Source organism: Aquarana catesbeiana, linkage group LG02, assembly GCF_042186555.1.
Source record: "Aquarana catesbeiana isolate 2022-GZ linkage group LG02, ASM4218655v1, whole genome shotgun sequence".
In the NCBI taxonomy this organism is placed as follows: Eukaryota; Metazoa; Chordata; class Amphibia; order Anura; family Ranidae; genus Aquarana; species Aquarana catesbeiana.
The window spans coordinates 272,399,536-272,422,184 of NC_133325.1; the positions used below are offsets into that span (position 1 = coordinate 272,399,536).

Genomic DNA, 22,649 nt, shown 5'->3' on the forward strand with positions numbered 1-22,649 from the left:
GGGACCCCCCACGCCGTCCTTTCGGCGTAGGGGGGTTCCCCTCAAGATCCATACCGGACCCAAGGGCCTGGTATGCCCCTGGGGGGGGAACCCATGCCGGATTTTTATTTAAAAATTGGCGCGGAGTTCCCCCTAAAGATTCATACCAAACACAGTGGCGGGGATCCAAGTCGGATCCCCGTTCATTGAAAGTCGGATCCACAAGTCGTGTTGAAGTCGGGTTGAAGTCGTGTTGCAAAGTCGCGTTGAAGTCGTGTTGCCCATGAGATGTAATATAAAATCCCAAGCCTGATAGAAACAGCAGCACCATACTTTGATACACTGACATTTTAAATCATTAAAACAACAGGAAAATGGAAAGCATGATACCTGATGCCAAAAAAAACTTGCTGTAAAGTTTCAAAAAACGTTTGCAATGTTTATTTCAAGGGAGGCCATGTTTTACAAACTTGTCAAAAGTTTGCAAACTTTCAGTTTTTGTATATAGTAACCCAGGGGTACAGGTTATGAAATGTGAACAGACCTCTTGTCCATGGTGCATCGGGCCACCCACTTCCCTAAATCATAGTTTTGTTAGTAACCATGTGTTTTGAGGACACAAGCTTTTCTCCTGTTTGAATATGTGGGGGGGGGGGGGTAAACCTTATCCCACCCACACAGTCATGAAACCAATAGATGCTCCAGAGGCCACTTCAAAGACATCAATCATTGACTGTGGCTCCTTGCTGCTCTAGCACATTTTGGACTTTATGTGTATGAAAGCTGAAATTGAAGACTTTATATTTGTAATGTATATTTATACTGTGTGGCAGGGGTTCTAGGATGCAGAGTTGAAATGATACATAAGGGGATCATTTGCATGACTCTTACCACCATTATAAAATAAGAAATAAACCCCTTGTTTTTTTAATTTGTGATGTGAGCTTTAAAAGCTTTTGATGTGTTTCATAATATAATTTAATGTGCTACTAATGTAGCGCTGGTAGATTTATGATCTGCATTCTGGGAGAGGGTATTTATGGGACAGACGCCATTGTTTAGGGGTTCCTTTTTCAGCCACCTGCTGGCCCTCCTGGCCGACAGATATGTGTTAGAGTACCACCTCGTGGTCCTCCGTTCCGGAGGCCCGCGTCGCTGCGGCGCGTGGGTGGGCCCAGAAGCCTGTCTGGGGCCTACCACAGCAGCCGAGGAATGGTCCTGAGCTGTCTATCCAGAGTGAAGAAGCTGGACAACCGAGAAGATCCCAGGGGAGGACCCATCATGGAAGGATCATGCAGAGTGCTGGTCTGGAGAGGGGCCTGGTGACTCGGTTGGAGGACGTATCCTGAAGTAGTCTTGTTACATGGTACTGCCGGGTTGGCTTAGAGGTTCAAGTACTGTGTCTGACATTCATCGTGACCAATACATCCTGTGGCAGAGGATCGTACGGGTTTATTTCAAGCAAGTCTGTGGCAGAGACTTTTGTTCGTGCTGCGTACTGGCTGCTAGGCAAGTGAGAGAGGCCTATCCAGGCGAGCAAAGATCGTGTCCCACAAAAGGGGATTGCATTCAATGACAGTATTCAACTTTAAAGTATGTTCTAAAGAAACCTAAAGAAAGGTATTTGAGCTTCCCTGCAGTTTTCCTCCTGCCTCTTTCCTGCTACTTCCTTCGTTACTTGGTTCAATAAAGCATTGAAAACGTACTCAAGTGTTTGGTGCTTATATCGTCCAGAGATAAACTCAATGGGACCCTAGACCCGGTGAAACAGAGGTATCAAGAGTGAAGGTAACAGCCCGCTTAAACCAGCAGCTCCACCGAGAGTTAGTGCTACACTAATTTGAACACTTGTTCACTATTTTGACATCTAGAAAACATAATTTTAGAGACCCAGATGATGTTTTTGGAAAAAAAATGGAACATAGAAAATTGAAGGTAGCAAGTTATATTTCATTTTCTTAGTGTAGGTTGAATGTTTGATTGGCCAAATGGTCTATTCCAGATTACATGCATCTCTCATTTTAGATAATCAAACAATTGTTATTGCAATATATACGGTATTAGTGTTTTATACATAATAATAATTCCTCCTGACCCTGAAAGTACAAGTTGGTTGGGATTTGGTTTATTAAACCACACATTAAATTGTTATCCTGGTTCTGCGATATAGATAGATTTGTAAGTGAAGGTCCTCTTGCCTTTTCAACGCTGTCTTGAAGGATTCTGGCTCAATTAAAACTCAGAGGTCACATCCTCACCTCTGACTTTGGTATGAAAAGTAACATCAGACTGGACTTATCTTAAAAATATTCTAACTCAGTGATGTATTAAACTCTATGCATCCATAAACATGTTTCTTTAGCAAGGGTCTGATTTTGTTTAGCAGTACACAGTGAACCCGGTTTGCAACATTTTATTAGTTTATTACATTTGCTTCCTGGGAGGCCCACCTATTATGTTATGTTACGTTATGTTAAAGATGTTGCCTAACAACCAGAGCCATTAGCATCCAACACACTGAAGGACTTATATTAAGTATCTAGGACAGCAGGTAAAAACTATAAACCACATAAAAAAAACAATAATCGTGAGATGTACCAGCTAAGCAGCTTATAATATGTTTCATTGCTCTTTGAATGTTGTGTACTTTTACTATACATACATAAATATTCTTAAAGTGTTAGAGCCACCAAAGTAAACTGTTCATAGAATGGTATCCCAGTTACCTCTAGGTACCTTCACATGGCTTCATTTAGCTTGTAGAACATTCTAGGAACCCCAAACCCAGGCTATAATATGTAAGTCCTGGCTTCAGTTAGGATGTCAGCCTTTGTCTCTGCTTCCTGCACCTTACAATTAGTCAGTGAGGCTGCCCATCACATTGATGGGCCAATATCAAACCATGTGAGATAGGAGAATGTGGAGTCCAGAAACATCAATACCATACATGAGATGTGCCTTTTTTAAGAAGATTATTGTGTGCCAATGAAATATGTTATGGAAGCGTGTTACATTTTTGCCCCAAGTAAAGCAAGTTCCAGAAGAAAAGAGCAAACTTGGGTTGAAGGGCTTTTAAGTTTCTGAGGTAAGAGACAGTGGAAGATTGAGGTACCTTCTGTACCATTCTATAAGCGGTTAAATACTGTGTCACTGGCTATAGGTTTGCTTTATGAAGAATGGGTGCAATTTTCACAAACAGTCAAATCCATTAAATGATATCAGTATGAATTCTCATATCAGTCCCTATTTGAAGCAAACTAATATGCATGATTGGTTAACCACAGAGTGAGAACATGTAGACATTTCTTGTACATAAAGCAAAAACAATCACAAGTAACTCTTTGCATTACTTGTAGTTCACACAAGATGACAATATGGGCTTTTTTTTCATTTCTATTTGCCAATAAATCTGTTATCTCTTCATTATTAACTACCTCCTAAAACATTTTTGGTTTCCTTGTCAACAACCCACCAATGGATATTTTGAGTAAATCCAGCAGCTAAACATCTAATTAATTTGTACTTAAGAATAATGAAGGATGCACAAATTACTTTAATTACAAGTGCTTACTCATAATGCTCTTAGAAAACTGCCATATTGTAGACCCTTATTCTCCCCGATCTTCAGCCCCCAATTATTTCAGCATTGCTCTCTATCTAAATAGAGCATGTACACTGATTCTAGATAGTATAATGTATAGTAAATACTATTTGTCATATATACTTGGTATATAGTTGTGTTTTAGCGCTTTTGCAGGGTTTTTAGTACAAAATGTAGAAAATTGTACTCATCAGTTTGCCAGAGTGCAATCCTTTGTATTGTGTATAGATAAAGTACAAAACATTTTACGTTATTATCACTACTTCTGTCCTGATAAAAAAAAAAAGCAGAGTAAAATGCAGCCATATGTGTTCTTTGATTTGAACGATTAACATAATCATCAGCAGTAACTACCAGGCAAGATTAAAATAAGTCAAAATTCAAAGTTGTTTTTTTTTATTTCACTTGCATGCTTTTGTTGTTGTTTCCATGGAGGTATTAGGTAGTACAAGAAATAGCTTTTATGACTGTGCTCATTGTTCATGCTTTTTTTATCTCAGAAAACCAAAAGTGACAACAGCATGCTGAAGCGAAAGCAGAGCTCCAGGGTAGAGGCCCAGCCAGTAACTGATTTTGGTCCAGATGAATCACTGTCTGATAATGCAGATATTCTGTGGATCAATAAGCCAGTAAGTGCTTTATTTTCTCTTTATTGTTAGTTTTTTTTTGTTTACCATTTCTTAATTATTGTTTATTTTCAGCATGTGGAAAAATAGGTTATGTTTCTGCCTAAGGCTTCGTTCAACTGGAGCTGGCAACCATCCAGGGTACAGGCTGCCTTTGCTTTTGCAGCTACATTTGCCCTGAGCTGCATACAGGCAGCCTATAGAGGTGCATGCATACGCAGCAGCTGCATGGACACAGCCACATGTCAAGATTTGACAACTTTGTCAGATATTAAATGCAGGTGTATCTCTGCAGCTGTTATAGGCTGCCTGCATGCAGCTCGGGGTGGTTGCAGACACCAAAACAAAGGTAGCATACATACAGGACAAGTGCAATTGCATATTTGAATGAAGCCTAAAGCCTATTTAACATGAGAATTTATTGCACCATTCAAGCATTTTATGGTGGTGTAATAATAATTTCCTTGTGTATCTAGCAGAATTCTGCATCTGTGAAAATGGGCTAATATTAATAGGGCAGAAATACTAACTAATAGGGAAACCCCATGACATGCACTGAGTAGTAGGTGTAAGGGACCATTCACATCATAATGCAGGCAACAAACTTCAACACATAAAACATAGGTCCTATCCATTTTTTTCAGTGCATGCCAATGCAACGCATGGAGCATATGCAACCTAAACCACAGGTGCATGGCAGTGCACCATGGATATGCATTGTTTAAGCCCATTTCCATTTTTGCAGTCAAATTGGAGGAACCACCACTGTATGTTTGTAATGTGTTCTTTTTCACACAACATACTTAATAAAATACTGTAAAAAATGACTCTTACCTTTCTAGTTGTTTCTTTACAGCAGGTTTATACATTGGACTGCAAGCTTTTCTGAACAATTTCAAAGTGTAATTAAAAGGACAAATTGGTGGAACATGAAATGTTCCACCCAAACCTTGAGATATTTAACCCTTGTTAGGACAGACAGTATTCAGTTCTAGTTTACAACTGGCATTGAGATCTGCCAGCACAGTGCAGGTAGGGACAATTAAAGTAAACATAGCTCCCCAGCCCCCACCTTAACATTACATAGAAGGTTAAATCTAGGTTAGTTTTTACGCAAGAAAAATCAACTAAAAAGCTAAGCAATATTTCTTATTTGTTTTTTTTTATTCTGCTTTGTGAACAAAAGCAAATATAAAGTTGGTGTTGTCCCCGTTTGGCTGCAGAAGTGGAAATACACTTTAAAATGGAATTATATCGCAATCCATCAGGACATACTCCTCCATTACTGTGCACGTGATAACACATATTATGTTGTGAATGAACCCAAAGTGTCAAGTGTGGAGAAATATTGTTTATGGATCTTAGTTTTGCCATATGATCTCAATGGTCACCTTACCCCCAAAGAAATGGGAATGAAAAAAAAAAACAAATCGTTTTAATACTGTACTTTTGGATCTGTCCCAAGGAAACACTGCAGTACTAGAAATGTCAGAGTCAATTATTACAGTGAAAAAATAGAGAAACTTTAATAATTTAACGTTAGTTGTATTTTGTACACTTTATGTTTTTTCTATAATATTTTATATATACTTTGTATATATACTTGTATACTTGTATTTATATATACTTTTATATATACTTTTATATATACTTATATTAAATCCTGTGAACTCTTTTAGGTAGTTAACTACATGACTGAATCTCCATACACCCCCCCACTGTGTGGGTGAATGTAATGAGCTCAATAAACCACTGTGCGACTACGATCTCTCTACCTCAAAGCCCTATTAGGTGAAATGCGTTGGAGAGGCAGTCCTAAGGCAAAGACTATTAATCTATTAATGTATGTGAAGCTTGTGGATATCCCATGCAACAAACATGGATAATAGTGATCCCTCTTGTGTGCAGTGGCTTTCTTTTCTCAGCATCTAGTCTTTGAATGGAGAATGGAGATGGCTTGCCCAGAGATGGCTTGCCCAGAGTAGGAGACACTTAAAGACTTCCATTGTTGACTTCTCCTGCTGAAAACAGTAGTTACTGGATGCCTTGTTGCCCTTCTGGCTTCAGTATCTTTTAGTCAGTGTGCTGGAATGAGAATGGTCTCTGGCTATTTTTTCACATTCCACATCTGTAAACCACTTACCGTATTCATAAAATCCAGTTAAACAGCAGAAAGAGGTCAGCAATGGACCTCTTGTATTTGTCTCATGACAGGACTGCTTTAGCATACTGCATCTCACAAAAGCTGATTTTTCAATGATAAATGCTATAATTCTTCAACACTGGAGATGTTTAATAGCGGCAGCCTTTTTTTTCCCACAAGGGAGAAACTGAAAAGAGAAGTATGGGATTTTTTTTATCCCATAATTATACTTACCTAGGTGGATGCAGCATCGGCCCGATGCTGCATCTGTTTACCGCCGCCTCTTCACTGAGAACCGAGTGATCGAACATCGCCGATGATGCGGTTCTCTCAGCTCCCCGAGCAGAGAGCTGCTGCCTGTCAATCATCAGGTCTCCTGCTCTGCTCCTCCACGCTCATTGGAGCACTGAGCTTTGGAGGGGCGGGGAGCGTCCGTCTCAGCCTCTCAGTGGCTCACTGAGAGGCTGAGACGGTTATCAGTCTTGCTGATCTTGATGACGTCAGTACAGAGCGGCCCACAGACTGCTCTTGGCTGAAAACAGGTTACAGGAGTGCAAAGTGAATTGCACTCCTGTGATCCATAGGAAAAGCCCAGCCGAACGAGCTCAGGCTGGACTTCTCCTTTAAAGTAGAACTAGAGGTGAAACTTTTTTTTCATTTTGGATAATGTAAAGGAGGGTAATAACCACTGAAAGGTTTATTTTTTGCCATCTTTGTCTTATTGGGGAGATTTACCTTCACTTCCTGTCCCATAGCCAAAACAGGAAGTGAGGGAAATCCCTGCAAATTAAGGGAATTCATTGGGGACCCCCAGGTCACTAGAACTAGTGTCCCCATTGGAAAATCTCTGCTGTATAAATTTTCTGGGGACAACCCAACATTTGGGGTTTTCTTTTACTTTCACTTTCGATGATAATGGTAAACAGGACAAACAGAGAGGGTAAATTATTCTAACAGGGGCACAGACCTAATAGGTGTTCTAATCCATCTCCAGTCTGTCCAAAACAAAAAATAAAGTTTTGCCTTTAGTTATAGTTTAACCACTTCCCGCCCGCCCTATAGCGGATTGACGTCCGGGAAGTGGTTCTGTTATCCTGACTGGACGTCATATGACGTCCAGCAGGATAACATGCCGCAGCGCGCCCCCGGGGGCGCGCATCGCGGCGATTGGTGGAGCGGTGTGTCAATCTGACACACCGCTACACTGGTCTTGGTAAAAAGCCTCCGGCGGAGGCTCTTTACCAAGTGATCAGCTGTGTCCAATCACGGCTGATCAGGCTGTCAAAAGCCGTTGATCGGCTCTTCCTCACTCGCATCTGACAGACGCAAGTAGAGGAGAGCCGATCAGCGGCTCTCCTGGCAGGGGGGGTCTGCGCTGATTGTTTATCAGCACAGCCCCCCCTCAGATCACCCCACTGGACTACCAGGGATGCCACTAGGACCACCAGGGAAGGGGCAACGTGGATGGCCAGGTATGTACCCCATGGCCATCCACATGTGCCCAATCTGTGCCAATCAGTGCCCACAAATGGGCACTGATTGGCACTATTATGTCAATGATCTGCCCAGCAATGCCCAGATCTGCCCAGCAATGCTTTATCAGTTCCACCTGTCATTGCCCATCTGTGCCACCTGTCAGTGCCCATCTGTGCCCATCAGTGCCCACCTATCAGTGCCCATCAGTGCCACACATCAGTGCCACACATAAGTACCCATCAGTGCCACCCATATATACAAATCAATGCCACCTACGAGTGCCCATCAGTGCCGCCTATGTGTGCCCATTGGTGCCACCTATGAGTGCCCATCAGTGCCGCATACCAGTGCCACCTATCAGTGCCCATCAGTGCCGCCTATCAGTGCCCATCATCAGTGCCTGTTAGTGCCACCTCATCAGTGCCACCTCATTGGTGCCACCTCATCTGTGCCCATCAGTGCAGCCATATCAGTGCCCATTATTGAAGGAGAAAGCGTACTTATTTACAAAAAAATTTAACAGAAACAAAGAAAAACTTGGTTTTTTTCGAAAATTTTCGGTCTTTTTTTATTTGTTGTGCAAAAAATAAAAACCACAGAGGTGATCAAATACCACCAAAAGAAAGCTCTATTTGTGGGAACAAAATGATAAAAAATTTGTTTGGGTACAGTGTAGCATGATCGCGCAATTGTCATTCAAATTGCAACAGCGCTGAAAGGTGAAAATTGGGCTGGGCGGGAAGGTGTCTAAGTGCCTGGTATTGAAGTGGTTAAGGAACACTAAAACAGTATCCAGAATTTCTACATGTAAATACATTGTAACTCAAATCATCTTACTACTGTTAGGCAGTCTATTTTCAATGGCCATCAAACTGCCTCTATGATTCTTTGGTAGTCTATGGAAAGCATTGCCAAGTGCAGATATCGCTCAAGAATCATATTCCATTAATATTAGCCTGTGATCACATGGAAAAACAAAATATAACAGGGCTAGCATCAGTGGTTTATGAGAAATATGACATGAGAGAAATACAGTATATAGGCTGCCAATGCTGATATCTAATCAATACCTCACAACTTTCAATTGGAATTAGGATGTAGATAAGGGGTTTTGAAATTTGCTGCATGCATTTTTCTGGGTCAGCTATGGCAGCCCATGTATTATATAACTTATTTACTTTAAATGTAACATTACACACAGGCAAAAACCCTTTTGTGTACCATACAAAATGATGTAAGCCACCAAAGACATCATGCTGACAGGTGGAAGTTGGCTTTTAAGCGTTAAAATTGCAAAGATGATATAGGTTAAATCAGTGTGAAATTCACATCTGCTGCATATATGAAACTCACATCTGTCAGATTTTTTGAATAAATGAATTTTTATAAACTGTATTTATTTTTGTAATTTAGTTCCAATGCCAATTTTGTAACAGCCGGGCACATGCTGAAAAGACTCCTAGTTTTAAGTAAATTTGTGCACATAGATTTGTCTGTGCAGTGTTAATTATGCTTGTCATACAGCCGTGCTTTCAGGAAGAAATGTATAATAAAATGTTCTTCTCTTTCAGTGGGTGCACTCATTACTACGCATCTGTGCAATTATCAGTGTCATTTCCGTTTGTATGAACACCCCGAAGACCTTTGAGCATTATCCTCCCCTTCAGTATGTGACAATTGCCCTTGATACTCTATTGATGTTTCTTTATACTGCAGAGATGATTGCAAAAATGCACATAAGAGGAATTGTCAAGGTGAGATAAACATTTTTTAATTTGACAGCATTGTGGGGGAGTTTTCCACACAGCTTTTTGTATGAATTACCAGAATCATTTACATTATATCCAAATGGTTACAAATGGTTTATACTGGAGCTCTTTAACACTAGGTGTTCACATTTTATATTCAACTTTGTTGAATAAAAAAAAAAAAGATGACCCACTTCAGGTGAACTATATACTCTACAAGAAAACATTATTGCAGATTTGTATGTGTATTTGTCTTAAGGAAACTAATGTTAGCCTTTTCATAGTCTTATTCCTTAAAGTGGAGTGCCAGGCTACACCTAACTTATCTTAAAAAATGCTCCTTCCTCCCTCCTAACACCTATGCTGACTAACCGTTTTTATTTATTTATTTTATTTTTAGCCTGCTTCAGTCCAGTTGCACAATCTTATTCCTGTGTCAGCCAGCTGCGGCTGCAGGGGAGAGGAGGGAGTTCCGGTGTTCTGCCGAGAAAGTTCCGCTCGGCGTATAAGTTCCCCCCTCTACTGCGCCTGCGCAGTAGGTATCGGCGGAAATAGCCGAAGCACAACAGCTGAAAATCAGCTGTACACGGCACCTGGAAGAGGGCCCCTTGCGGGCTCGCTTCGCTCGCCACGCTTCGGGCACGGCCTCGCTGCGCTCGGCACTTTTAGATTCCCCCTCTAGGTCCACTTGGATGGTGGGGAAGGAACCTGGACCCAGAGCGCAGGCGCCGTGTACAGCTGATTGAAGCATTTGAGCTTCGGCTATCTCCGGCGGCTGAGAGTAGTATGTACTGCGCAGGCGCTGTGTCTGCGCAGTACAGGGGGGAACTTATCCGCCGAGGGAACATTCTCGGCAAGACACCGGCATTGAATTGGCCTTAGGAGCTTATTGGTGATGTCACTGCTCCCAGGCATTTCAGCCTTGACAAGCACACTCCCCTCCTCTCTCCCTGCAGCTGGTGCTGGCTAACACAGAGGAGATCATGTAACTGGACCGGAGTGGCCTGAAAGTAGGTAAATATACAGATCTTTCTTAGGTTAGTCAGCATAGGTGTTGGGGGGGGGGGGGGGGGGCATTTTTAACATTAGGTGTAGCCTGGAATGCCACTTTAAAGTGTATCTAAACCTGAAGGCAAAAATGTAATCAATTTCAGCTTAGTAATCCTTTAATGTGGTGATTGCATTTGTTTTCTTTTTAATCCCTTTCTTCACTGTATTTTCACCTGTTTTTTAGTTTTTTGAGGTATTACTGCCTTAATTAATAATTGGGTGCATCTGCCTTCCTTTTCACCACCTGAGCAGCTAAAGCATTTTATTAAGAAATTAAACCATTACAGCATTCCTTTAAGAACTTTTTGAAAGTGGAACTTGCAGGAGATGTTGGAAATTTGACTTCAAGCTCTGTGGAGGCATCTTGGAAAACCAGTGTGCCAAACACACAAAAGGAAAATTATGTTATCATACACAAGCAGCACACAGAGAAGCCATGTGTTTTCTTTAAACACATTTTATGCACTGTACACCCCTGATGAAGCCTTGCTTTTAGGCAAAGCATGTTGGATCAAGGGATTTTTTTGTGGTTTTTATTATTTTTAATTATTTTTCATTACGGCACTTAGACTTATTGGGGCAATGTGGACTTATTGGCGCAATGTGGATTCAGTTGTAGGAGGAAAAGGGGGATTTTTGTGGACTGGTGGAGATAATGAATTGATAGACTTGAATGGTACTGTGGAATATTTGATGTTGATGGGCATTTGAGTCTTTTAGTAATCACACTAAACCTTTAATATCAATTCATAAACAAAAAAAGACTGACCAGTTTAAAAAACAATATTATTTACTTTCTGCTATAAAACACATCCAATACAAATTATTGAAAATAAAAAAAATGTCTTCATCAATTTAGGCCAATATGTATTCTGCTACATATTTTTGGTAAAAAAAATTGTTGTTTATATGGGCAGACCGCCACTCTCTCTCTGTACCAAACGATCGGCGGGTGGAGGCGGACATTGAGTCTGCGGTACCCGGTGGCACGCATTCAGCCCCTGCCCGGAAGTACTCGCTATCCGGATTATCCAGCACAGCCGTGGCACTATGCCGCCGTATATCTAAGTTATACGGTCGGCAAGTGGTTAATATTTCCCACGTAAAGATCAGTCGTACAAGTATACATCAGGTTGTTTTTTGTTTGTTTAGCATATAGAGAAGCTCAGAATAATGTAAGAAACATTTTTTTTTGTTTTTGGTCAGTTGTAGAACATTAGCTTTAGGTTAAAATGAAAAGGTATTGAAAAAACAAAATATATTACAAAAAGTTACTGTTATGTTTGCTGTATGTACGTATGTTTCATGCAGCTGCCTTTTCGGTCTTCTATCTGTGTTGATCCCACACCAGGTTTTCCCTTTAGTTAAAATATATCCTGTCTCAAGGGTCAAAATGTAGAGCAGATATTTCTCATGGTTTTACAGTGGAGCACCCAGCTTCATTCTGACACAATCTAATTGTTGTTCGTGTAACCACAAAAATTCCAATTGAATTAATTAACTAATTAACTATGACAATGTAGAAAACTATATGAATCTCCCAGAATACGGGAGTATATATATTTGAATGAATCACTATTAGATTATAGAAATGTAATATAAATTACTGAGCATTATCGGGTTTATTTAAAAATAAAGTGCTGCTGCCAACAGCAGTTCTCTTTTTTTTTTTTTTTCCCGACTGCTCTAAAATGAAAGCCAAAATTGAATGAATATGCTACAGCTTAATAGGTTACTGTGACATTGTACATCAACATGATGCATTTTCCTATTAAATAGTCCTGTATGTGTATTTTAATCCAGTATCTATGGCTTTTGTTTTAAAGATGGTGAATATGTCTCATTAGATTATAGTATGTAGTTGTGCGTCTTTATTTCATTGCATTAAAAACATCTGTCACTCGCTACACCAGCCTTATAGAGGCAGATGTTTTACTCACAGAACCTTAAATTAAGGTTTAGTATGTATTCCCAAAGACACAAGACTTTTAGATATAATGACTCTCAAAGATGTCAGCTGATTTGCTTACTTTTGACTTTTGGTTAACTATGTAAAGCCATTATTTCCTAGAAATTTGATATAATTATAACTGAAGATTGGCACTTGGCAGTATCACATTAATTGCAGCATAGCTCCATGCAAAGTTGTATATAAAATCTGAGTGAAAATTTTTGGTAATCCCTTTGTCTTTTAACAATGCATTTACATTGTAAGGTCAATTTACTAAAGACAAATAGGCTTTTTGCCTTGCAAGGGAATTTCCCCCAAAGCTTAGTGATCTGCTGTCAGTCATTTACTACTGACAATCCCCTGCAAGTATTCCTGACTGTAATGAGGTATAGATTTAAAGAATATGTTACTTCAACATTTCACATTTGTGATATGTGTCTGTTGTACCATGTACTTATATTAAAACGTATTTCCTTTGTGTGAATTGGTGTTCCTGCCAGTTCCCCTGCTTTCCAATTTCTAACTGACCAAGCTAGGCACATCTATCTCAGCTTGGTCAGTTTTCTGACACTAGTAGTGTGAGAAAGCAGGATTTAACCACTTGACCACTGGGCACTTAAACCCCCCTTCCTAACCAGACCAATTTTCAGCTTTCAGTGCTCTCACATTTTGAATGACAATTACTCAGTCATGCAACACTGTACCCATATGAAATTTTTGTCCTTTTTTTCATACAAATAGAGCTTTCTTTTGGTGGTATTTAATCACCGCTGGGTATTTTATTTTGTGCGCTATAAATCCAAAAAAAACTGAAAATTCGGTAAAAAAAAAATAAAAATTTTTGTTTCTGTTAAAATTTATTGGCAGAGTATTGGCAAGTATTGGCAGAGTAGGTATTGTAGGGTATTGTAGAGTATTGGCAGAGTATTGCACATTATTGCACATTATTGCAAAGTCTTGCACATTATTGCAGAGTATTGCACATTATTGCAGAGTATTGGCAGAGTATTGAACATTATTGCAGAGTACTGCAGAGTATGATATGACGCCAGTTCCGTCATTTGACAAAGCGATCATGTGGTAAACGGCTGCTACAAGCAGCCATTTACCATGATCCGTGATGCACCGGGTCTTCCGGGGCGCGCAAGAGCAACATTCTGGGAAGTCGTCCCACGGACGCCCACCCAGAATAACCCAACCGTGCTGTAGCCGTCTTTCGGCTATGGCCCGGTCGGCAAGTGGTTAAAAAAAAAATTCCTGCCAATGTATATACTTTTATTGAACGGTCTCTTTATACACTTTTTTGTTTCTCTTTAGTTCATGGACGGACACAGCGCTCCATTAAACTTGACTATAGGGTTATATCGCCCTCTACAGGAGTAGGACTAGGCAGAACAAAAAACTTGGCTACGCCCATGGGCTGTCCTCAGCTGGTATATAACCCCCTCCCTGCTATAGGCATGCAGTTTGTTTCTGTCTAGTCAGGAGTAAGGACCTAGGCTCCCTGCTAGGATCTTCTGGTCCTAGCAATTTTTTTCTCCTTCCGTGCATCTTTTTGCCTTTTTTCCTGGGAGTTCCACAATCAACTGTCGGGCTGGGCGACAGGCTGGATAATCTAGATCTAGTGTTTCCTCCAGTCCTGCCAGCGAGCGCATGCAGACAGCAGCTACGCGCTAGGTTGGCTGTGACATAGACTCAACGGACAGAGGCTGACCCCCGAGTTAAACGTCTCACAGGGTTGCATACAACTGTGCTCTGGTGTGAGTCGCAGTTTCCCCCTGGCCGACAGTCCCCCACTTCGGTGGAAAGGGGTACTGTCTGGAGCAACACCCACATCCATGGAGTGGTAAATATCTTCTCCTTTGTGCGGGGTGGGGTGGATGCACGTACCCTCCTGGGATGATTGGACCTGCCTATAGGTTCTCCTCCTCCCATCCTAGATCCCTCAGTTAAGCTGGGGTCCCCCCCCTTATTCATCCCCTCTTTTTGGATGTTCCCTGGGGGGCTCATGGGTGTGGGGTGCAGTACCTTTGTCTGGGACTGTTGGGGGGTGTAGTCCCAGTGCAGAGAACGTAATCTCTCCATTTCAGCGGTAGTGATTAGGCGCGTGTTGTGGCTTAGAATTGGTCTGCAGACCAAGCCTCCAAGAAAGCCCTCAGCAATCTGTCCTTTTAAGGTGATCGCCTGTTTGGGGCTACTCTGGATGACATCATTAAGGGTCTCACGGGGGGACGAGTATTTTCCTGCCGGAGTCTAGGAAAGGAAATGAGCTTTGTCGCAAACGTAGGCCCTCCTTCTCAGCCCATAAAAGATTCTTTCGTGTTTCCGGGACTGCAGATATGGGAAATAGATCTTTCAAATCTTCCCCGGCAGGTTCCAAGCAACCTTGGTCTCGTAAGCCTAGAGCTGGCTTCTCTGGACCCATAGACAAGATCCCTTTAGTATGACGGTCTGCCCTCACCCATAACCGGGGTGGGGGGACATTTTTGCTGGTTTCTGGCCTTGTGGATCTCCTTTGTGAGCATCAAGGGGATCCACTAAATTATCCCTTTTGGGGATACCAAAGAAGGGGGACAGAGTTTGTCCGTTTCTGGGTTTTTAGGCCCTGAGTCTCCTTGTGCGAATGTAGTTCCTGGAAAGGTTCAGGTGATATCCGAACTACCCAAAGTCCCCCCTGTCCCCATCCAGGAAATAGAATCACCTGGGTCTGACTCTGGATTTAATGTTAACCAGGTTGACCCTTATTCTGGTCAAACTTTGGAAACCATAGGCTGCTGTCACATGGACAGTCTTCTCTCCTGACTTGCATACAGGTTCTGCGTCTGGTGGTGTCAACCTTCAAGGCAGTTCCACTTGCACAGTCCTGTATGCAGTTCTTGGAGGGACCACGCAGCGTGCTGGTCTATAGAGGGGCCTGGTGACTCGGTTGGAGGACGTATCCGAAACTATACAGCATAGTGTTGCCGGGTTGGCTTAAAGGTTCAGGCACTGTGACTGACATTCAATACAGAAAATCTGATACATCCTGTGGCAGAGGATCGTATGGATTTTGTTCCCAAGCAAGTCTGTGGCAGAGACTTTGATTCGTGCTGCGTGCTGGCTGCTAGGCTGGTGAGAGAGGCCTATCCAGAGTTATTGCTACATGTGGGGGCATCGTCCGGGATTTGTTGACCGTCAATTCTCGCAACCCAGTGGAGTGTTTTACCGGGAGTTTACGAAGAGAATCTTTCAGGAAAAGGAAAGATAAAACTGCAGGACTTTATACGCCGGTATGGCATAACAAGAACCTTCCTGAGTTTTACAAAATTCATGACACATTTTTATGGTCCAAGCAGGGAGTATTTTACCTACACCACCTATTAAAAGATGGACATCTCAAAACCTTTGATTCACTTAAAGAAGAATTTGCAATTCAGAATCAGATGTTCTTTAGATTTCTACAAGTCCGTCATGCGACACAAGCACAATTTCCTGACTCCCGTCCAAACCCCACTCCTAATGTTCTCATGGCAGTAATTAAGAGCACAGACCCCCATAAATTGATCTCAGCTTTTTATAACATGCTCTCCACCCCTGTATCTACTAAAATAGCATATGATCTCAAACCAAGATGGGAAAGAGAGGTGGGACCAATAGAGGATGAGGAGTGGGGGGAGGCACTGGAGTCTTGCAAAGCTGTATCCCCCCAAATTATCAGACCGTCTGTCACAGCTTTACATTATTCACAGGGCATATCTTACACCCCTTAGAGTGGCAAGATATAAACGAACACAATCTACTACGTGCCAGATGTGTGGGAGGGAGACAGGCACTTTTTTCCACTTAATCTGGACATGTCCTAGGATTCAAGGCTTCTGGGAACAAATTGTGACATTTCTGCACGACACAATGGGCTCACCCATAGCTCTAGACCTAAAACAATGCCTTCTGGGTATAATTTCAGACACAATAGACAAATACACAAAAACATTTCTACATGAAACACTTTTTGCAGCAAGAAAGGTTATAGCCAAAAAGTGGATGAGACAAGCGCCTCCCAAAATAGTGGACTGGAAGGTGGAAGTAAATCATACCTTACCGTATAAAAAATGCATATATATTAATAGAGGGTGCCCTACCAAGTACAACAAGATATGGGATCGATGGCTGCAAGAATCTGATACCTGTGTATAACACAACTTAATTGATATAGAATGATTTACTGGATATGCGTTTGGATGTATTGTGTTTACGTGATAAGTGTATATACCCTGAATATCCCTTCACAACAAGCATATAGTATTTACTATCATCTGTATTGGATTTACAATAATTGATGTACTAATTACAGAGTTCATGTGTTAAAGCAAACATATTATGTATGCACCTGTTAATCAATAAAACCTTGTTTGATTTAAAAAAAACTGCAGGACTTTATTTCTGAGTGCGTAGACGGCGGGCGCCAGTAAAAGGCTCGAGAGCTACGTGACTAGAAGAACAAGTGGGATGAGTGACCCTACTTGCTACCGCGTGGGACGTGGGTATGTGTTTGGCGCCAGAGGAAAAGAGAAGCCTCGTGATCATGCTAAGAAGATCAGAGTGTGGCCATGTCTTGGGATCTCCTCGGTTGTCCAGCTTCGCCACACAGGACCGACAGCTCAGGACCATTCCTCAGCCGCAGTGGTAGTCCCCAGACAAGCCTCTAGACCCACCCCTGTGCCGTAGTATCGTGGGCCTCCGGAACGGAGGACCACGAGGTAGCTCCTTAACGCATACCTGTCGGCCAGGAGGGCCAGTAGGTGGCTAAAAAAAAGAACCCCAAAATATGGCGTCTGTCCCATAAATACCCTCGCCCAGAATGCAACTCAGAGGACCACCTCCACCGAGTTGTCTCCGGGACAGAAGAGCATCCATACGCTTCAACACGTTGCCTTTCCAACACTAACCAGTGATAACAGCGACACCCACCATTCAGCATGGAAACACACACAACGTCAGCCAAGCTGGAACAGAGGCAAACTTAACCTTCCTAACGAACAAGTTACTAATTTTACCTAACGTGCGGTAGATTGCAAATCTATCAGCGCTACATTTATTTTTGTGGTACTTTTTTAGCCACATCATGTTTGACCTTAATCCAAAATAAACATTTTTTTGACTATTTCATTGGGGTCAATTTCTCTTTTGGGCATTTTCTTGTTTTTGTGTGTTTATACAATATGAAAAAAAAAAGAATCTGAATAGCAACTTGAAAAATATAAAAAGACAATACATCATGTTTTACATTTTTTGATACTTTTTGGTGTTCTTGGTTCATATTTGAGATTTGTTCGACAATAGCAAAAGAAAAATAAATGGGCTGTAATAGCAAATGTAGTACTTTTACCACAGGGCATATGCTTGTTTCTTTTCTTTTTTTACATTTGTGTCTTTAAATTTTAAAGCTGATCTTTTTTAATATTGTCTGAAAAACCTCTAATAATAACAAATGTACTGCAGCGGCTGGTGCGAACATACTCTGAGAGGTTGATATAAGGACATAGTAATAATGCACCATGTTGTCATTCACACTCATGAATAGGCATTTGTTTACAAAATCAAGTGGCCATTTATGGCAGGGAGCCAGATGACTTTGATTACGTATCAAGGTCTCCTTGCATGGTGTGTGTGTTATGCTGATTTATCATTTAACTTGGAAGTATAAGAATATGAGGGAAAGCTCCAATTTGAAGGTGGGTATTGCAGCAAAATTAGCTTTTTATTTCAATTTTATCTTTTGATGGGCTATTACTTTTTTATTTTTGAATTCTGCTTTTAAAAATATCAAAAGCTTGAGGGTGACCTCAGTCATGGAATTTGAGCAAAGCACATATAGTATCTCACAAAAGTGAGCACACCCCTCACATTTTTGTAAATATTTTCATATATCTTTTCATGTGACAAACCCTGAAGAAATGACACTTTGCTACAATGTAAAGTAGTGAGTGTACAGCTTGTATAACTATGTAAATGTGATGTCCCCTCAAAATAACTCAACACACAGCCATTAATGTCTAAACCGCTGGCAAGAAAAGTGAGTACTGTATATCAGTAGTGTTTACTTATCTCTCTCGAAAAGCTCTGAGTGTTGTTTCTCTCTGGTGCTTTGTTTCTCTGTTATCAACATAAGTCACTTCTGAAAAGTTTTCCCGACACATGGGGGGAGGGGGAGGAGCTCAGCAGACAGCTTGTCTATTCAGAACACAATTCTTCTGCTGTGTGGAGGGGGTGTGTGCCTTTCATCCAATCAGCTCTCACGCACTGTAACTGCAGCCTCTCTGCCCCCACCTCTGTGCTCCTGACAGATGAAGAAAGATTTTAACACCTTTCTGCCCTTTTGAAGGGGCGTAGGGAAAAGAAGATGCAGATAAACAGGTCAAACCTATGTAGGAGGATTTGTCTCATCTCTGTGTATCATCTGAGGCTGTTTAATTCACTGAATATATGTGAGGATTTACAACCACTTTAATTCCGGCATGCTCATTACTCAATAGTTAATTCACAAATGCATTTAAACACATATAATTGTTTCTGTTTCTTATACATTATATATTTAATTATATCTGTTATTAAAAGTAGACTGACAGCTACATTTACTAATATAATACTATTAAATAGAATACATTTTTTTTTACAATAAAAATCTCATTAAAATGTAAATTATGCCCCATGCATTTGTGTAGTATTTTGCATTTTTTAATGGCAATATCTTACAACTGCTGTATGGTATACACATATTTTCATTATTTTATATTTATTGTTTCAAGGTTTACCAAAAATATCTTTTCAATGAACAAAATTGGCAAGGTAGTTTTCAGTGCAACGTTTTCTGTGGTAGAACTTTTATCACACCCAAAAATATAATTTGTAAACTCACCTGGCAGAAGCAGCAGCACAAGCCTTTGAGGAAAGAAGTGTGGTCCTGAAACTACTGCTGTGTGTCATTTTTAGTTACCAGTTGTGGGTGTGGCCTATTTACCCTGCAAGTACCTTTTTTGTGTACGCGCTCATCAATGCCCGGGACCAGGAGGGGCCACGTTCATGTAAAAGTCAAACATTATGGGGTTACACCGGTTTAGAGATCAGCTGTGCACAGTGTGCAGTAGGTAAATGTTCCTCTGAGAAACGTGCTGTCCTGTGTTACTACTCACCTTCCTTGTGTTTGATGCATTTAGGAGAGACACTGCTGAGCCTGTGCCCTCTCCATCAGTCCAGCGTACCTCTGCCACCTCACTCCCAGTGATAGAATGGGGGCCAGCTGAGCACCTAGTTTGGACCTCATGCGTGCTCTCACTTAACTCCTTCACTCTCTCCTACCATTCAGCTAGATACATGGGGTCCCCATACAGTGGGTTCATTCTCAGTTGATGTTGGCGAACCAACTGATATGGAGGGAGCCAGGACACTGACCCCCTCGCTCCCAGAGGACCTGTCACCTTCGCCAGCTACCACACTTCATGACCATCTGAAATACACTCCTCATCAGTTCTTGGTTACCCATAGCAACTGCTCTCCAACTCTCCTGCTAAATCAACCTTTCATTGTGGCCTTGCATTCATACCCGATGTGCTTTACAAGCCCAGTTTCTCTGAATGTACCACCATGCACCCCTTAAATAACTTCAGACCAGGCTTAAAACCGTTAACAGCTTTACTGAAAATTCAGCAATACAGTTCAATAGCACCTGCAATGACCCGACTTTACATGAACACACTTTATCCAGTTTATATGGACTTTATTAACTACTTCCTGCCCACCCTATACTACATATATGGCCTCATGGCCATTCTCTAGTTCTGGGAGGGCGTCCTTGGATGTCCTCCTGCTTGCCCCCTGGGGCACACATCGGAAACTCTCTGTGACCGCTGTGTGCCTTGGACACAGCGCATCACAGATTGGGGTAAAGGGTCAATCATCGCGGCCCTTTACCACATGAACGCTGTGTCCAATCACAAGTGATCACAGATGTAAACAAAGCAGGTCCTTGCCGGTTAACAGCTTTCCTTCCCTCACACACAGACTGCATGTGAGGAAAGGAGATCTGGATTTGTGAGGTGAGCAGTGAGTGTTTAGTTCACAGTGCTTTTAAAGTGTTTTACTGTGCCACATATCAGTGCCCTGATCATTAGTGCAGCTTCATCTGTGCCCTGATCATCAGTGCAGCCTCATCCATGCCTTGACCATCAGTGCACATCAGTGCCCTGATCATTCACATCTGTGCAGCCACATCTGTCCCAGTGTCACCATCACCGCAGTATAGTGTGACCAGAGCCAGTGTACACCATTTCCAAAAAAATCTACACCAGCGAGGAAGCATTTAAAATCCTTAGCATGACAGATGAGAACAGCAGAGAGCTCCCTCTGTCAGATTCGGATTTGGAGCATGAACCGGTGGAAAGTAGTGAGTCAGTAACAGAATCAGATGAGGAGCAAAGGGTGCCTGCAAAAAGGATGAAACATTCTGGAGAGGAGCAGGCAACCATCAGTAGTGCAATATCCTTGGATGAAAGGCCAAGTGCTAGTGGGGTGTCATGCCATTCACAAATGTAAGGGTCTATACCAGTATCCCACAGGCAAATACAAGCCAGGTATGGCTTCCAGCTAACTCAGGTTCAGTTAATACCCCCCTTTTACCACACAAGCAGGTGTTCAGGCCAACACAGAAACATTTTCACCATTTTTTTTTTCATTTTTTTTTACTGATTATTTATTCCTTTGAATTTTGAACCAGTACAACTTTATACCCAGAAATACATCACCAATAACCCAAATTTATGTTATGCCCCTCCATTTGAATGGAGACCTGTCACAGTGAAGGAATTCACAATCTTTTTGGGCCTTACACTAAATATGGAGTTCACAAAAATATTAGGTACATGCTTAGGGGTCCATGCTCCCCATTCATTATATGCCCGTGTATTTATCTGTTATGCTGAGAACACAATATAAAATGATCATGCGGTTTCTCCAATTCAGCAAAAATTCACAGTGCTCTCCCCAAAATCACCCTGCATATGACAAACTTTATAACATTTAGCCACCTGTTCATTTTTTTCCAGAGAAATTCTCCCAGTTGTATATCCCGGACAAACACATCTGTGTTGATGAGTTGCTTGTATACAGTATCTCACAAAAGTGAGTACACCCCCCTTTTTGTAAATATTTTATTATATCTTTTCATGTAACAACACTGAAGAAATGACACTTCGCTACAATGTAAAGTAGTGAGTGTACAGCTTGTATAACAGTGTAAATTTGCTGTCCCCTCAAAATAATTCAACACACAACCATTAATGTCTAAACCGCTGGCAACAAAAGTGAGTACACCCCTAAGTGAAAATGTTCAAATTGGACCCAAAGTGTAAATATTTTGTGTGGCCACCATTATTTTCCAGCACTGCCTTAACCCCCTTGGGCATGGAGTTCACCAGAGCTTCACAGGTTTTCACGGGAGTCCTCTTCCACTCCTCCATGACGACATCACGGAGCTGGTGGATGTTAGAGACTTTGCACTCCTCCACTTTCCATTTGAGGATGCTCCACAGCTGCTCAACAGGGTTTAGGTCTGGAGACATGCTTGGCCTGTCCATCACCTTTACCCTCAGCTTCTTTAACAAGGCAGTGGTCATCTTGGAGGTGTGTTTGGGGTGTTTATCATTCAGGGTTCCCTCAATGAACTGTAGCTCCCCAGTGCCGGCAGCAACATTTATGCAGCCCCAGACCATGACACTCCCACCACCATGCTTGACTGTAGGCAAGACACACTTGTCTTTGCACTCCTCACCTGGTTGCCACCACACACGCTTGACACCATTTGAACCAAATAAGTTTATCTTGGTCTCATCAGACCACAGGACATGGTTCCAGTAATCCATGTCCTTAGTCTGCTTGTCTTTAGCAAACTGTTGGTGGGCTTTCTTGTGCATCGTCTTTAGAAGAGGCTTCCTTCTGGGAAGACAGCCATGCAGACCAATTTAATGCACTGCGCGGCGCATGGTCTGAGCACTGACAGGCTCATCCCCCACCCCTTCAACCTCTGCAGCAATGCTGGCAGCAC

The 22,649-nt window shown here is 41.8% G+C and overlaps 1 protein-coding gene across 3 annotated transcripts in view; it reads left to right on the forward strand.

Moving 5' to 3' along the window:
- The window catches only part of NALCN (sodium leak channel, non-selective), a 948,399-nt gene that overhangs the window by 157,475 nt on the left and 768,275 nt on the right, over positions 1–22,649 (forward strand). For all 3 annotated transcript variants that reach the window (XM_073614438.1, XM_073614437.1, XM_073614436.1), the window contains 2 exons: positions 4,081–4,209; positions 9,397–9,579. In XM_073614438.1, the coding sequence (XP_073470539.1) occupies positions 4,102–4,209; positions 9,397–9,579 (291 nt within the window). In that variant the 5' untranslated portion in view covers positions 4,081–4,101. The remainder of the gene's footprint in view (positions 1–4,080; positions 4,210–9,396; positions 9,580–22,649) is intronic.